This window comes from Clytia hemisphaerica, unplaced genomic scaffold, assembly GCF_902728285.1.
Source record: "Clytia hemisphaerica strain Z4C2 unplaced genomic scaffold, Clytia hemisphaerica genome assembly, whole genome shotgun sequence".
Taxonomy (NCBI): Eukaryota; Metazoa; Cnidaria; class Hydrozoa; order Leptothecata; family Clytiidae; genus Clytia; species Clytia hemisphaerica.
The window spans coordinates 373,443-390,458 of record NW_027104257.1 but is presented as its reverse complement, the minus strand read 5'-3'; the positions used below and the strand labels follow the sequence as shown (position 1 = coordinate 390,458).

The following is a 17,016-nucleotide window of genomic DNA, read 5'->3' as shown; positions in this document are numbered from 1 at the left end:
ACCAATATTAGTTGAATAAAATACATTTATTTTTGTGTTAAAATACGGTTATCATTTGCATGCAATTTTTTAACAAGTTTTTAGACTTATATCATCTGTGAACATGTCTATGAAATGACGACAATTTTTAGCAGGAATATGGTTGTATTTTGTTTTGCATCGGATATTGCTTAATATAAAGGCTTTAATAAATCTAAGTTACTAAGTTGGGGCTTTAGGATAATCTGTGGGGTTCGACTGCGACTACAATCTATGCTCTGAGCTATTGGAGGAAATATTTAACCACATCTTTGTGGCTCTTGTTTGACTTTTTTTTTGACTTTTTGTAGAGGTGTACGATAATTTTTCGAGTGATTTACCCCTCGTTCTATACCACAAATCGAGACCTCATACAAAAAGGGCACGGGATATGCCGCTGGTCAGGGTACCTTTTTCACCTTTATGAGTCCCAGGTAGGGTCACAAAAACACCGAAATAGAAAAACGTCCCTGTTATCGTACGTAAGGTATACCTTTTGGGGGAATTTGGACGCTCAGAGGCTCGAAAAATAAGTAGTAACCCTTACAGAGTTTATCTGATGTTAAAAAGGTACTCTCTTGCCTAAATCGCTCCAACTACGACAACCTAACACTGCCTAACACCATAATACCGGGTTCATCAGTCTAGGTGTTCCAAGCCTTCCAAGACCCGCCCCCAGGTCAAGATGGATTGACTACGAGTAATCTACTTCAACGACATAATGTAAGAATTATTCTGCGTTGATTGGAGGGTTTTGGTTTGTTTTGTACTTTTGAGAGATGTGAAATATAACTTTACATTCATAATGGCGGCCAAAATAACAACTTTACACGTAGTAAACAGTAAACACATGTACAACAAGAGCAACGAACTAGCCGAGGACTTCAACGCTGGTGACACAGATAAAACCTCTGGCAAATTATGTTTACTTTCAGTGGATTTTGCTTCAATTTCTGGGAAATAATCCTCTCCAAAAGTTCTAAAACCCCAATTTTGGCTGGCCCCTGCCCTTTTCTGGTTTAATAAACGGGGGAGCTAATTTGGCTGGGGTGGGGGGGGGGTTGGAAATTGTAATTAATATGAAAACCCAAAAATAAGGTGAATATAGGCTAAAATCAGGCTATTTAGAGCAGAATAAGGGACCTTTTCTTTAAAAGCTGAAAAAATTCTTAAAAATTACAGACGACCCTGGACACCACCGTACATTGCATGCACTGTGTTGTCTAGTGGGCATACGGGACGGCGGTGGGAACAAGTCAACCTATTTTGACCACCGTACAAGGTACGGCGGCTATTCCTCAAAGATCTATTCCCACCGTACTTGTCCGGTGTAGCCGCCTTTTGGAGGACCCTGCCGACGCACCGGACTTAACGAACACCGGACACGCGAAAGTCCGGTGTAAAATGAGAATTTTTTTTACCACCGGAAATCTCTACACCGGACTTAAGGAAGTCGGATGTCCGGTGTCGGAGAAGGATATTTTTTCCACCGGACAATCAAAACACCGGACATGACCAGTCCGGTGCGTCCGGTGTTTCTTAATTTTTTGTTTCGTAAATGTCCGGCGTCCAAAATTCCCTGTATGCAACACCGGACAGACACCGGACTTATTGCATCCGGTGTAGCGAAAGGATACTTTTTGCAACCGGACAAATACACCGGACAGTCCGGTGCGTCGGCAGGGTCCTCCTTTTGGTAAATGAATCTAAGAAGTTGTTTAGTTTTAGAATTGAATACAATAGTATAAGAATGAATGAACACACTACTTTCAATTTTGAAACTAGAAAGAAACTTTGGTCTGAGAAAACAAACCACGCGAAAAAAGATTAAACGTGAGCAGACTTACTAGATTGTTTTCTGAAACAGAGACAGATTTTTTAAAGACTGCAGTTGACCAGGGACACACGTTTTTACGAGCGATCCGAAAGCGGTCCGCTTGGCCGCCTTGAAGCGGTAGAAAAACACCACTCTACATCGTCCAGTGGGGAAATTAATGTTCGGTGGGAAAATGTACGGTGTTTTGGCATTGTAACCCAAAATTTTTAAAAGCCTACTCGGTGTGAAAGAGAAATCGTGTATTTTTTAATACGCCGTTCATTAACTCAAATCAAATGACTTTGGAGGTTCGGTGAAATGGTGGCCGAATTACCGTCCCATGTTTTGTTAGATAGTCCCAAGTTAGAGCAGTTGAGGGTAAGTGAAAATACAGGCCAGATATCAATAGTCCCATGTTTTGACCAATCGTCCCAAGTTGACGCAGTTGACGGTAATAAACGGGGGGGGTCCTAATAGATAGATAGATAGATAGATATTTTTCCGTAAATAGTATATCCTGGAAATGTACATTTAAAAATGAGCTACGTTAAAAAAATTTTCGTTTTACCGTATAGTAGGCATGTAAATAAATATTATATTTTGTTTTTTATGTTTTTCCGTACATGTTGAAATGTGAAAAAATAAAAATAAAACAACTATATATAAAGAAGTTATTTGTTTTGTTTCCTAAGGAATTAAATGTATTAATATTAATATATTCCCAACCAGTGCAGGGGATAAAATCTTAAAAATAAAACCTTTCGGGTCTTGAATGGGATGGGGAGTTTCAAAGAAGGACACCAAGTGAAATAGTTTATGAAACTAGTGGGGCTACTTGAGACCTGGGTTTGCTTTTTAAATTCGCAACAGTCCACTTAGTCAAATAAAAACCAATAGGTTAAGACGTAGGACGAGTGTGTTGTGTGAGGAGAGAAAGAGAGAAGGAGAGAGAGTAAGAGAAGGAGAGAAAAAAAAAATTAAAATAATAATAATAAAATAAAGATAAAGAAAAAAAAAAAAAAAAAATCAATGACAACGTTACTTACCACATTATACTTACCATATTTAATAGATGTTGTTTCAGATATGTTGAATCTCAGGGGAGAGGATCTAGTATTATGAGGATCATAATAAGGTCTGAGGGTTGGAAAATTTTCAAGAAAATAGCAACCGGGGGTATCGGGATTAGAAACTAGGCTAGTCTTACCTATTTTATCTTTTCCTTTGCAACAATACAATACTGACAAGTTGACACAATACATAGACAAGTAATCCCTGTGAGAAGTTTGTAACAGAATCTGCAACAAAAACAATAGTGCTCTTGCCTACTGATTGCTTTGCAGACTGTTTATCAAATTTCCACCACGTTTGCTCGAGATCTTGAGTGCACAACTCAGAAAAAGTCGAGTGCAGGTGCAAAATTTGAGGTTTACAGGTGCAAATGCAGACAGTTTTTTAACCCCAAGTGCAGAATTCCGCTATTTTCTCCTCAAGTGCAGCTAATTTTTTGGACCAACTTCTGAGACAGTCATTATTGTGTATATAACTAAATTTTTTGATATCATAAACTTCAATAGTTAAAGTCAACATGAAGCTGTTTGCAGCCTTGGTGGTGTTGTGTTTAGCTGGAGATGTTTACAGTAAAATCAACCTGAAGAGTATTATATCTGTCAACAATATCAAAGAGTACAAAAAAATATTGAAAAGAAATAAAAATGTTTTGACATTGTATGCAAAAGAAGGTAAGGAATTTTAATGATATCCATCAATAGTTTTTTTAGCTTGAAAAAGTGATTAAGAATATCTTTTTGCTACAAAACCTTTAAAAAATCATTTTTTTTGTTTTGGACAGGTTTGCTTAAGAAAAATTATATTCAAATCAACTAATTGAATATTTTACCAGTATGAATTTATATTTATATTAGATAAATCTGCATTGAACTATTTGAGATGGATGGAAGATGTTGCAAAAGACATCAAAGGAAAAGGAACAATTGTTTATATAAACTGTGGGTAGGTGTCACTTTCTTACCTTGATAAAGTCTAAACTAATATTCAAAGCACAAATTTGAAATTGATACCAATCTCATACAATCTTTGTATTGTTTGTTCAAATGTATTGTATTGTGAATTCTTCGTATATTACCAAAAAATGGTTTATAACTCCAATTACACTATCTATGATTAATATTAAAATAATGTGATTTAAAACTTGCTCCTATCAATATTGCAGAGAGTCAAAAGATGCCAAGAAACTTTGTAAGAAGTATAGTGTAACACCAAAACCAAAACTTCTCAAACATTACAAGTAAGTTGATGAAATGCTCACTGGTCTCAATTGTAAACTTTATGCCAAGCATCAATCATGATTATAAAGACTCAGATAAATGGATTATCTTATAGCCAGTTCCAATGAAGTCCTTCAGGCAGAAACTATGGTTTTATAAAATAACATCTAAGAACATCAAAAACATCATCCCAAATCATCAACTGTCTCAACATCACAACATCACAACACTCTTCAGCGTTTGATTTTCTTCTCATTATAATGTTCAAATATTAAAAAGTATCCTGTACAATGAACAACTTAAAGAGGCTTTCATGCTTCAAGATCTCTAGATGTCTTTTGTTTTTCTACACTCTTTGATAATAAATTCTGTTTTCTGTCAGAGATGGGGAATTCAACAAAGATTATGACAGAAAGGATACTGCTAAGGTATGTTATACAGCTTAAATATGCCTTTTCTGAAACATCTTGATCTACTGAATAATTTTAAAAATTTTACTTATTATCTACTTGTTTAATTATGAGGTATCTCTCCTCTGAAGAATTGTCTCCATAGCCAGTTTATTTTCATCATCTATACACTTTATCAGAAATTTATCACAGCATTCTAAAATGGGCTTACATCACTCATAGTTCTATTTAGAAAATCATTTTACACTGCTCAATTTTGTGTTTGTTTTATAGTCATTATTGAATTTCATGCTGGATCCGACAGGAGACGCTCCATGGGAAGAAGATCCTGCAGCTAAAAATGTTGTGCAAGTTTCCTCTGAAAAGGTTGACTAAAAATTTTCTCTAGATGAAATTTCTATCCATACATAAGTATTTAAAACAGCCTCATGAAATTGAACAACTTAATGGAAGCATGTAATGTTAACAGATTTCATCAGACACTGTCCTGGTGTATTTTTAAATAAATATTGTATTTCTATTTCCCTAATTGTTTTTTTCACCTAAATATTTCTTTTTCTTTCTTCAGGAACTTGTCAAATTAAGGCGTAAAGAAAAAGGACCGATGCTTATCATGTTTTATGCACCATGTATGTAACAACTATTGACTTTAATGAAATATAAAGTTTGTTTTTTGTCTGTTACTGTAGATGGGTTCATCATTATTTTCTCTCAAATCTTTTTGTTTACTTATCTTCAGGGTGTGGTTATTGTAAAAGACTTAAACCAGATTATGCTGCAGCTGCCACTGAACTTAAAGGAAAAGCTGTAAGTTAATTTACTACGTCCGAAAGGTCAATAAACTTTTTTTTTGATCTAAGTTACTCAGTCACTGTTACACAGTTTTCGTAATTTTTTCTGTCTTCTTTAATTAGGTTTTGGTAGGCATGGACGTTGACAAGCCTGATGCTTTCAATGTACGATATCAATTCAACATCACAGGGTTCCCAACTTTAATTTATTTTGAGTGAGTGTTTGACAGAAATTAGAAAAATTTCATTTCATTCTATTAATGATGATGATGATGATGATAATGGCTAGATAGCATAGTGTTTTTTTCGAAAGTTTTTACAACTTTTCTGTTTCATTCAAGATGATCAAACAATTTTGCTAAAGAATAAATTGTGTTGAAGACTTTATGCCAGCCCACTGTTTGATCTCCTGAAAAAACAGGGATCTTCTGCACTTTAAGTTTGAGCTTTCCCATCAAAGATACCTCCCAATCCAATATTTTTAAGAAGAGTAATCTATTTCAAATCTATTTGAATACATGTTTTTCTTTTTATTAGCATATGTTTTTTGAGAAACAAGCTCAGTTATGCTTAGAGATATTTTAGACTCAGGCTCGAAGTATGTTTATCATATGCTTCTTTTTCCAAAAAATTTGAGTCTCCAATTTTTCCAAAATCTGTTGTTGCTATACATGAGGATAGGGAAATAAGTAATGACACAAAGATTTTTCAGGAAAGTTGTGAACGATTGCCGCGTTTACGCTTGCATTTTTTTAAATTAAAATGCCGTTTGAAGAAACTTTTTGTTAATTAATGCAGGCTGTGTACTGTATTAAACTTTTTAATTACATAAGGATGCAAGTGTAAACATGGCAAATGATCTTGAAATGATACTAAGATTAAGATAGAACAAAAGAAATATTCACTTACAGTTACACACCTCAAAAGCAAGCTCAGTAATATGCTTGTAATATGCTTTTTTATAGATAAATTCAGGTCTCGGTATGCTTATAAATGTTATGATTATAAAAAAAAACATGTAAATCTTTAGAAATGGTGAGCAAAAGTACAACTATGCCGGAAAAATGGACAAGGAAGGACTCATCTCATGGATGCAGGAGTAAGACACATCACCAAAATTTCAAATTTTTTCCCAATCACTCTATCATACCGTGGTCCCTTTGTACCCTTTGTTTTTTCCCAGAGGACTGCATGAGTCCCAAACTTTCTTATTGATTTATTAGGGTTAAGTTTATGATATGATTCTGGTGGTTATAAGTCAGAGGAATGATAGGATATAGACTATTTTTTCAAGAAGAAATTTTCATTTTCATGCCAAAATTTATTTGTCACGTGACACTTTTGTAACAGCTTATTTCTTTCTACAAAAAATCATCATTCAACTTGGAAGTTGGCAAGGGTATCAGTCATTAATCCAATTATGGAGACATGAAACCCTATTTTATAAGAGATTGCACACCATATCAGATCGGTCTTATTTGATACTACTACTATTTATGATTTGAGTTATATACATTTTTTTCAAGTGTAAAATTTGATCGATAGTGTACCATATGTTGTGTTGTAAATGGTACTGCATATCAATTTGGAATCATTTTTGTCATATGGACATGTTCATAAAATAAGGCAAGCTCTGTGACATTCAAAAAATAGGAAAAATTGGTCTTATGTTGATAAAACCTTCAAAATAGCCTCTACATCAATAAAAATTTTTGGCTAAAAAGGTAACAAAGGTCCAAAGGCACTAGAATCGAAAGATTTTGGATTTGTAGGTTATTTTGCCAAAAACGGCTAAAAATGTAACATTTTCATTATAAATGACCTAAATTTTTATTTCAGGTGAAAAAAATTAGAGCAAGGCTTGGAAATGAAACTTTAGTATGTTAACTTCCCGCTGTTGTTATTCGCGGAAATTGCACATCGTTAAACTGAAGATATTGGCTAATGAAGTAACATGCTCAGAAAATCAACTTCTATTCATAATTTCAATAATTTAGAATTTATGGAACTTAAACAATTACCATATACTATCTAGACTAAAAACTTAGCTATGGAAATACCTTAAATTGGCTTATTTCTTGTTAAAATACACATTTTGGCTAAAATGTAACAAAAACAGTGTTCGACCAATTTCAAAATTTTATAGTTTCAAAATTAAAGAATTGGGTTCAACAGAATTCAAAAATATAAAGGATTGTTTTATTACTTGTCTTAAAGTCAAAGTTTTTAATTATAGGCTCATGTCTGGCTAAAAGTGTAACAAATATAACATATTTTTGTTTTATCGAAAAACGTCATAATTCAGAAGTAATGCTGAGCTATGGAACTTCTGCTGAAAGTTTTTTTCTAAAAAAAGACTTATATAATGAGTTTTAATAGAACAAAATAAGTTATAAAATAAGAACTTCAAGATAAAACATTCTTAACTGGAATAGGCTAAAGTGTAACAGAACATATTATATTGTTGTCTTAGTTATTTTAATAAAAATGTAATTAAGAAGTAATGCTAAGTTATCAGCTATGGAACTTCTGACACCTTCTTTAAAAAAACTAATGAACTTATGGAAAAAATTATGAAATAAGTACTTCAATATAAAACATTCTTTACAGGAATAGGCTAAAAGTGTAACCATCAAAAAATGAAGATTGAGATTGATATCCCATTAATTCAATGAAATTATCGTGTTTCCCCCATGTTATACTGACAGCCAAGCTTCGGCGAGTATGACTTCTGTTACACCTCTCATTGCAAAGTGATGTTGAAATAAGTATTACAAAAGGTTGATTGAAACATGAATCATATTGATAGTGCTGTTAAACAACTTGTTCATTCCCCAGAAACGGCTAAAAAAGTAATAAAATTGGATATTTCTTCCCAATTTTGTTACAAATTTAGCCAATTCTGGCTGATTAATGAAAATAAAGGCTTTTGGAAGGTTCATCAAGTGAATTATCTGTCATTGAGATGCTATTTTTGAGATGTGAATTATGTAACTTAGACTAAAGTCTGAATACCAGCCAGTTTAATAAATACTTCTATCAATGGGCCTGAAAAGGGACCATTATTAGAGTTATAGGATTGAATGTTACCATATTAGCCAGTTTGTCCTATCATTTATTGGCAAAGTCATAATATTGTCTAAAACTATGCATGAACTAAACAATATATTGCCTTTTGACTAAGGATTCGTTGTTATGTCGACAAAATCTGGCTTAAATGGAACAGCACATTGGGATATTTCAGCCTTGTTACACCATTAGCCGATCAACTTTTTAACCCAAATGCATTACCAATAGCATACCCTTCAACCCCCTAATGATGCTAATGTACCATTTTTTATGTGAATATTGCCTCATAGCTGTTTTAGAATCATTAGCCAGCTTTTCTAAAATTTGCAATGTTACATCATTAGCCAGAATTCTGGCAAGATTCAAATTGTCATAACTTGAAATATACTAAACTATAGAAATCGCTGTTACCTAATTTGCCAACAGAAATCTAATGAGCTAACCATCATGTTATTCTTTGAGAAGGATCAAATTCTGTTAGAAAGATGTAGGCTAATTTTGTAACATAGGTATGAAATGTCACAAAAACCTCAAAAACTTGCCTTATTTTATGAACATGTCCATATATTACTTTCATTTTTTTTGCAGTCCCAAACCAGCTGAAGATAAGAAAGAAGAAGAAGAAGAATCTTGGTCTGAACAAGCACCTGAAATTCTCCATTTGACTGATTCTACATTTGACGAAGGATTAAAAGAACATGCTTCTATTGTTGTCATGTTTTATGCACCCTGTAAGAATTTGTTTCTCATAATATTTCTCCAAGCTGAATATATAAAACTTTTATTCTAAAGATTTCAAATATCTTGTCTTTGTAAATTTTCTTGATCGGTTTTTCAGAGATATTCCCCATTGAAAAGAATCCAGTGCTTTTAATTCGTTACTTATAACTAAATGAACGGAGGGGTAATGAATATTATAGAGCAAAATTTGGGCAGATGAATCTTCGTCGAGTCTAAGCACACAGAATAAAATGCCATCACTTTGACAAACCCAATCTTTTAAGGAGGATCCAAATTTTCCTATATATTTTTGGGAAGTGGGTTGCATTTAATAATTAATTGTGACTATTTTCTATTTGTATTTTTGTTTCAGGGTGTGGTCACTGTAAATCAATGAAACCAGAGTTTGTTGATGCTGCCAAGCAAATGACTGAAGAAGAGGTCTGTATTTAGAACGTCTTACCATTCATGTGATACAGTAACTAAGACCGTGTTTAGACATTACGGTTTCGTATCACTCCGGTGTGGTATTTGTTTCGAATAGTGTTCATACTCATTTCGGAACGTTTTGCAGCAAGAAAACGGAGCAGTTCCGTTCCGATGAAAATAGTGGAGCAGAACCGTTTCGATCTGTTTCGCTTTGTAACGTCTTCTTTTTTGACGTTTCTCAAAGTCCTATTTACCTGCCTCATTGTATGTGTTTTGGATACCCTCAGTGTTTAAAAAGTCCTCACTTAAATTTTAGACTGCTGGCAAACTGGCTGCAGTCGATTGTACCAAAGAGACCAAAGTCTGTAAGAAATTCGACATCAGTGGCTATCCAACCGTCAAATATTTCGAAAATGCTGAATACAAGTTCAAGCTCAATATCCGTAAGAAGGATGAGATCGTGAAATTTATGAAGAACCCAGAAGAGCCACCCCAACCGCCCCCAGAAGATTTGCCATGGTCTGAAGTGTCTGGCCCTGAAATCCTCCATTTAACGGATGCCAATTTCAAAGATGAGCTGAAAAAGAAGAAACACGTTCTAGGTATGTAAACGAGTTTTTGTTTCTGTGGTTTTGATGTTTCCCGTTTCTCTAAATACTCCGATAAGAAAGAAGAGGTCCTTTGTTTTACAATTTATTTAGGAAAAGAATTGTAACCATAAAATTGTGGGTATTCATTCTAAAATGAAAAAATTTCTACTGCTAAAGAAAACTAAATAACACTAGCGCCTATTGACTGAATATACTGTAGATGACTTAAATTTAACTACAAAAGAACTCAAGAAGAATAAAGGGAACTAGCCGGTACCCGGCGTCGCACGCCGGTTTAGCTGTTTGCTGAACGCATTTTAAAGTCCTTTGAGATGTTGGGAAGGAGGCTTAAACATGATGAAATCAAAACTAAAGGGAAGAATTCTCTTCAAAGTTTGACTCTATCCCTCCCAGGTGACGTATCTTTTAACCATATTTTGAAAAAGATTTTTGTGGCAAAAATGATCAGAAAACAGAAAGGGCGTCATTCCCAAATTACACCATCCGGCGACCAGCGACGTCCCCAGACGGCTCTGCAATTAGATTTTTTTTCTCGCTTCGCTCGCGTTATATTTGCCGTAGTTCTTGATGTTTAGGAAAACTTTGATGTCAAGATAAGCGGAGTGAAATAATAGACATGACACGCGATTCGTCGAAAAAAGGCAGCCCGGGGGGGGGGAGTACTTAGGCAAGAGAAGGGTATGGGTATGGGTATGTGCCGGCCTTAAGGGTGCCTTTTTTGAAACATGGCAGTTTGAAAAACCGGAAAATCAAACTTCAGTCCCACTAAGAATTGGAAAAATAGGAAAATTTCAACTTTTTGCCCCCAGAAAGATAGAAATTTGGTCAAATTAGTTCCAAAAAGTGAATTAAAATTCACACAATTTCCCTTGTTTCTTCTCCTCTTTATGCGGTTAAAGGTCCGAGGGCCAGGGCCGAAAGTCAGCTCGCAACCATAGTTCCCCCCGGAAGGCAGCTAGGACACGCAGACAAAAAAGTGTGATGATAGATATAGCAGTTTTATGTTGCTTTTTATAAAATAACTTCGTCATAACTTCAATAATTTTTCAAATTCAACAATGACTTAGATTTACAGCAAAATAATTATCGACATACATGTTTAAAGGTCCCTTTTTACGAAGAAAGAATTCTAGTTTTTACCGCCTTTTGAATGTATTTTTAATGTTGCTGTTGTTCTAACAAACTTTGTTATGTGATTCTTGTGTTTTATTTTAAATTTGTTCTTTTCTTTAATAGATTCTGTTTAAAAGATTTCTTTTGTTTTGAAAAGAATTCGAATGTCTCAAATCAAATAAGGTCGTTAATTACATTCGAAAACATAAAACAAAAGAAAAGAAAGAGAAAAAAAAAAGAAAAAGTTTAATCTATCAATCAAAACAAAGTCTTTATAAAACGGCGCGAATATCGTTAAGTCATCTTTTGGAAGAACAAAAACATTGCGTGCGAAAACGAAAGTAGCACAGACAGAAAGAAAGAAAGACAGACAGACAAAACGACATACAGACTACCACTATTAATATATAGAAGAATGAAAGCCAATTCTTGTTCCTTGTAATCAAATCAATCTATTATATGTAAAAAAAGTATTATAATGATTGCACGAAGTATTAACATAGTTGAAGTAAAATCTAAAGCAAAATGAGCTTTTCGTCGCTTTTTAATTTGATTTTCAATAATGAAAAAATTACCAATATTAGTGAGGTCAGGTAGCACATAAAAACGTAAGAATACTTCAGATGATGATTAAAGCATGAAATTTGGCACAGATGATCCTTAGAGGGTCTAAAACTTAATTTTAAACAGTAACACCAAATTTGCCACCTGGCCACCTGCCAGATGACGTCATCAGGTGGCTTAGCAAAAATTTATTTTTTTGAAAATATTTATAATCTGATGATATCAGCGGAAAGAGCATGAAATACTGATGAAAATCGAGGTACAAAACATGCCTTCAAAATCTTCCTATCAAAAGTTATGGAGGTTGAAAGTTTTTTGATGACGTCATCATAAGCCTTTACAGGCAAAATTTAAAAACCTCGTAATTTTGGTACAAATTGACCAAATTTCATGTTATATACTCATTGCTTTTTCTGATTCCGATGTTCAAATTGAATTAAAAGCTTTAAATCCTACAGAATACTAAAACTTAGATTTTGAGCTTTTACAAGGCAAATCAACGCAGCGTTCTCCCTTCAGGAGCACAGTGTATAACCAACTAATTTTTTTGGATGTTTTAAGCCTTCCTATGTTTTTTAGTCCCAAGCATCAGATGGAACTTCAAATTTTGACATGGATTCGTGTATAAAACACTAAATTTGGTCAACTAGTTCCGTTATTACGTGATTTTAGGTTTTGCCTGGAAAGGCTTATGATGACGTCATCACAAAACTTCAAACCTTCATAACTTTTGATAGGAAGATTTTGAAGGCATGTTTTATACCTCGATTTTCATCAGCATTTCATGCTCTTTCCGCTGATACCGTCAGATTATAAATATTTTCAAAAAAATAAATTTTTGCTAAGCCACCTGATGACGTCATCTGGCAGGTGGCCAGGTGGCAAAATTTGGTGTTACTGTTTAAAATTTAGTTCTAGACCCTCTAATGATCATCTGTGCCAAATTTCATGCTTTAATCACCATCTGAAGTATTTTTGTGCTAACAGACTTCACTATATAGGATATACGGATAAACGCTTTATAATACTAACAAATTTCACAGTACTTTTAAACTTTAAATCGTTTACAACATTTCTTTGTGATGTTCTTTAACACATTTCGAACTTCCTTTTGGAAAAACACGTAAATCACTGCGTCCCACGCAAGACCAACTCTGTAGAAAATGCTGAAGTACAAGCCAGTCGCTCCCATGGAGCTCTCTTTAATAACGGCTATAAAATAAACGACGTCGGGGGCTACGGCAAAAATAATGAAAGATACGATCAGAAGAGTTGGCATGTAGAAACCATTCTTGATTCGTGCCAAAGGTCTTGCATTGTTCTCTTGTGTTGCCTGGTTTCTACAACGTCTTTCGTAATATTTGACTTGTTGATCGTTCCGATGCTCTTTGATCTTCTTGAAGAAATAAATATAGGTTAGAGTTGCCACGCATATGAATAGAGCATCAAAACCAGGATATATGTATACTGCACATATGTACTGATACGTCTTATTGTCGATTGTGAAATACAAAGACAATGATAGCAACGAAATAGCCAAGATAAGGAATCCAGCTAAATGAGCTCTCGATTTTGTCCAGATGGAGTTGTATCTTAGATTGTAATAAACCAACATGAAACGATCTCCAGTGATCAAAAGCATAGTCCCAATGTATAGTAAGAAGGTTGGTAGGGATTTGACGGCATGAAGGTAATCGAGGACCTTCGACTTCGGCGCTAAAGAGTCAACAACATAAATCAAACTTGACATAATGGCGAATAGAATTTCAACGGCGCTCAACTGCATGAAGTAGAATAATTGTACGGGTGTGAAAGTTCGCGTACATTTTACTTTCCGTAACAAGCATATACCGATCATGTGTAGTAACATTGTTAGAATGTCGATGGTGAAACGTAAAATCTTTAAATCGTCAATGATCTTCTCGCTTTGACTCATGATTTTGGGTCACAAGTTCTTTTTCAATATGAGGCAAACAACAACAACAACAAAAAAAACGGTCGGTACGTTTGTCTTTTTACAATTTTCAACACACACACAACATAAAACAAAAAAATATGTTATAAATCTTTGACGTTCTTCTTTTTCATTTTTTATTTTGTCCTTTTTTCATCACCTTTGCTCTTTTCCTTTAGTTTAGCAGTTAATTCTTCATTCTTCTCTTTCTTTTTTTTTCATAAATTCCTACAGGGATTGTTACTTCTTTTTCGACTGTTTGTGGTTTCAACTTGGTCCCTAAAATTGTGGTTTTAAATCCCCTCGTTGTTGTTATGTTGTATTCGACCCCTGTTGATTACGATGTACCAATTTATCTCTCTTTTTATGTGAATGTACTAATTTCTCACTGTATTCGAAAGAAAAATAGGCTAGCTCCTTATATTTACTATTTAGAAAAAAAACAACAATGATATTAGTACTAATCATTTGCTAAACCTTTCCCCTTTCTCTAAGATAAGAGATAGCTCGTTAGAAGGGCACCCTAGAGAATAATCTTCATTTTCAAGGAACCTCTTTCATTCTTCTTTCGGTCTTGTTTATATATAAGATCAAATAATTTTCAACTCATTCTTGGCTGTTCTTGAAAACATTCTTAATACGTTCTTAATACGCTTAGTCTTGAGATTAAAAGGAGTATAACCTGGCATAACAGCAGAATTTCCCTAGTAGTTACTACTGAAATCTAGTTCTTTGATTGATTATAAAATTTTTACTAAGATTTTTGCCTTTTTGTTATTTTAGAATTTTTCTTAAAAAAAGCGTGTACTTCTATTTATTAAAGGTACTTTTATTCTCGTTTACTGGAAAGAGGATGCTTAACAATATGATCTTCAATGATTTTGCTTGCTCAATCTATCAGACGGCTATCAGAACTTTTTTTCTTTAGTCCTTGCCCTTAAAGAAGGAAGTCCGAAACTCTTTTTCATATTCAAATTGTCGGGTCTTTTTTGGTGAAACCTCAAGAGGATTCTGTTAAATGGTCCTTTTGTCTCGAGTTTCTCGGTCATAAGGGAAGGACCCTATTCCTGATTTTCAACTTAGTTTTGTCACCATTTCCAATCATTCGCATTTAAATTTTCACTATAGAAAATCCTTCCACTCTACTCTTTCCAGTCTTTTTTAGAATCCAGATAAAACTCTGAATTATTTTATTTACAATCTTCACTTTAAAGTGAAGAGAATTGACGCAATCAATTGAGTGACGCGGGAAATCATTTTTCATTTCTTTAAGTATGCTTTTCCTGCTTTGAGAGTACTTCAATTGACTCAAAAAGAATATTTTCTTGGCTTTCATACAACATGAAAAAATAAATAAATAAAAAAAAACTTGAGAGAAATTCTCTTTGTCATTGCACAAATTTACCGACTTTCATTAAGAGTAATCGAGGATATTAGCAAACACTCGTGAAATTATTTGGAAATATTTTTATTCAAAGTTTAATTTTCATTCCCATAAATTCTTTTGACTACCTTTCTTTTTCAAGAAGCCTAGAATTGGTTCTCTCTAATTACTTTTTAAAAAATGGGAAAGGTGTCTTTTAAATTAGGCTCAATCTCCTCGGTTAATTACAACTTAATTCGCTCGCCATCAGTCCTATTCAATTCTAACGTTTATTAATTATTTCACCTTCTAAATCGAAGGAAATTATGGTCAGGTCTTGGAGCTGATCATTTTTTAATTCCCCAAAAAAATTAGGCCAAGCGTATTAAATAGTAAAACGACGAGATATCTATGGTGGCCTACAGAGACATTAGCGATATAATGAATTAGCTGATCGAAAATCAATAAAAAAGCTCAATTAAATTTAATTTTACTTTCATTTCAATTTAATTTCAATTTCATTTTAAATTCATTTCAATTTCATTTTAATTTCATTTCAATTTCGTTTTAATTTCATTTCAATTTCATTTTAATTTCATTTCAATTTCATTTTAAATTCATTTCAATTTCATTTTAATTTCATTTTAAATTCATTTCAATTGCATTTTAATTTCATTTTAAATTCATTTCAATATCATTTTAATTTCATTCAATTTTCATCATTTCAATCTCATTTTAATTTAATTTCATTTAAAATTTAATTAATTTCAATTTCATTTAATTCATTTCAATTTCATTTTTCATTTCATTTCATGTTTCAGTTTCATTTCAATTTCATATTAATTTCATTTCAATTTCATTTTAAAAGTGATTTCATTTCAATTCATTTTAAATTCATTTCAATTTCATCATTTTAAATTCATTTCAATTTCATTTTAATTTCATTTCAATTTCATTTTAATTTCATTTCAATTTCAATTTAATTTCATTTCAATTTCATTTTAAATTCATTTCAATTTCATTTTAATTTCATTTTAAATTCATTTCAATTGCATTTTAATTTCATTTTAAATTCATTTCAATTTCATTTTAATTCATTTCAGTTTTCATTTTCATTTCATTTAATTTTTGCATTTTATTCATTCAATTCAATTCATTTCAATTTCATTTCAATTTCATTTTTAATTTTTATTTCATTTTAATTCATTTCAATTTCATTTTAATTTTAATTCATTTCAATTTCATTTTCATTTCAATTTAAATTCAATTCATGTTCATTTCATTTCAATTTCATTTCATTTTAATTTCAATTTCATTCATTAATTTAATTTCAATTTCATTTTAATTTCATTTCAATTTCATTTTAATTTCAAATTAAATTCAAAATGAATTGAAAAAAAAAATCACTTCATGGCCGAGAAGGACATTAAATGGCCGAGAAGGACATTAATCTTTTTTATTTCAATCTCAAATTAAATTCAAAATGAATTGCAAAAAAAATCGCTTCATGGCCGAGAAGGACAATAAGGGCAAAGACGTGGACGAGAAGGACATTAATCTTTTTTATTTCAATCTCAAATTAAATTCAAAATGAATTGCAAAAAAAATCGCTTCATGGCCGAGAAGGACAATAAGGGCAAAGGCGTGGACGAGAAGGACATTAACTTTTTTACCCGGGGGGGGGGTACTAGGGTTGGTGAATGAGGGGTATGTGCGGACGGGAAACCGACCCTTAGAGAGACCAAATTTTAGTGAAAAAGTGACCCTTAGGAGAGACTTTTTCGAAAAAATTTCTCTGATTTTCAAAAATTTCCTACCCTTAGTGGGACTTTTTTGTAATTTTTTCTCTCAAAATCAAACTTTTTTTCTA

At 32.9% G+C, this 17,016-nt stretch overlaps 1 protein-coding gene across 1 annotated transcript in view; it reads left to right on the top strand.

Moving 5' to 3' along the window:
• The first annotated feature begins 3,397 nt into the window (after positions 1-3,397).
• The window catches only part of LOC136816579 (protein disulfide-isomerase A4-like), a 28,959-nt gene continuing 15,340 nt past the window's right edge, over positions 3,398-17,016 (top strand). Inside the window, exons 1-12 of the mRNA XM_067072915.1 lie at positions 3,398-3,576; positions 3,760-3,847; positions 4,068-4,142; positions 4,505-4,550; positions 4,806-4,898; positions 5,101-5,161; positions 5,272-5,339; positions 5,447-5,538; positions 6,354-6,422; positions 8,981-9,123; positions 9,486-9,553; positions 9,858-10,143. Of these exons, the coding sequence (XP_066929016.1) occupies positions 3,423-3,576; positions 3,760-3,847; positions 4,068-4,142; positions 4,505-4,550; positions 4,806-4,898; positions 5,101-5,161; positions 5,272-5,339; positions 5,447-5,538; positions 6,354-6,422; positions 8,981-9,123; positions 9,486-9,553; positions 9,858-10,143 (1,243 nt within the window). The 5' untranslated portion in view covers positions 3,398-3,422. The remainder of the gene's footprint in view (positions 3,577-3,759; positions 3,848-4,067; positions 4,143-4,504; positions 4,551-4,805; positions 4,899-5,100; positions 5,162-5,271; positions 5,340-5,446; positions 5,539-6,353; positions 6,423-8,980; positions 9,124-9,485; positions 9,554-9,857; positions 10,144-17,016) is intronic.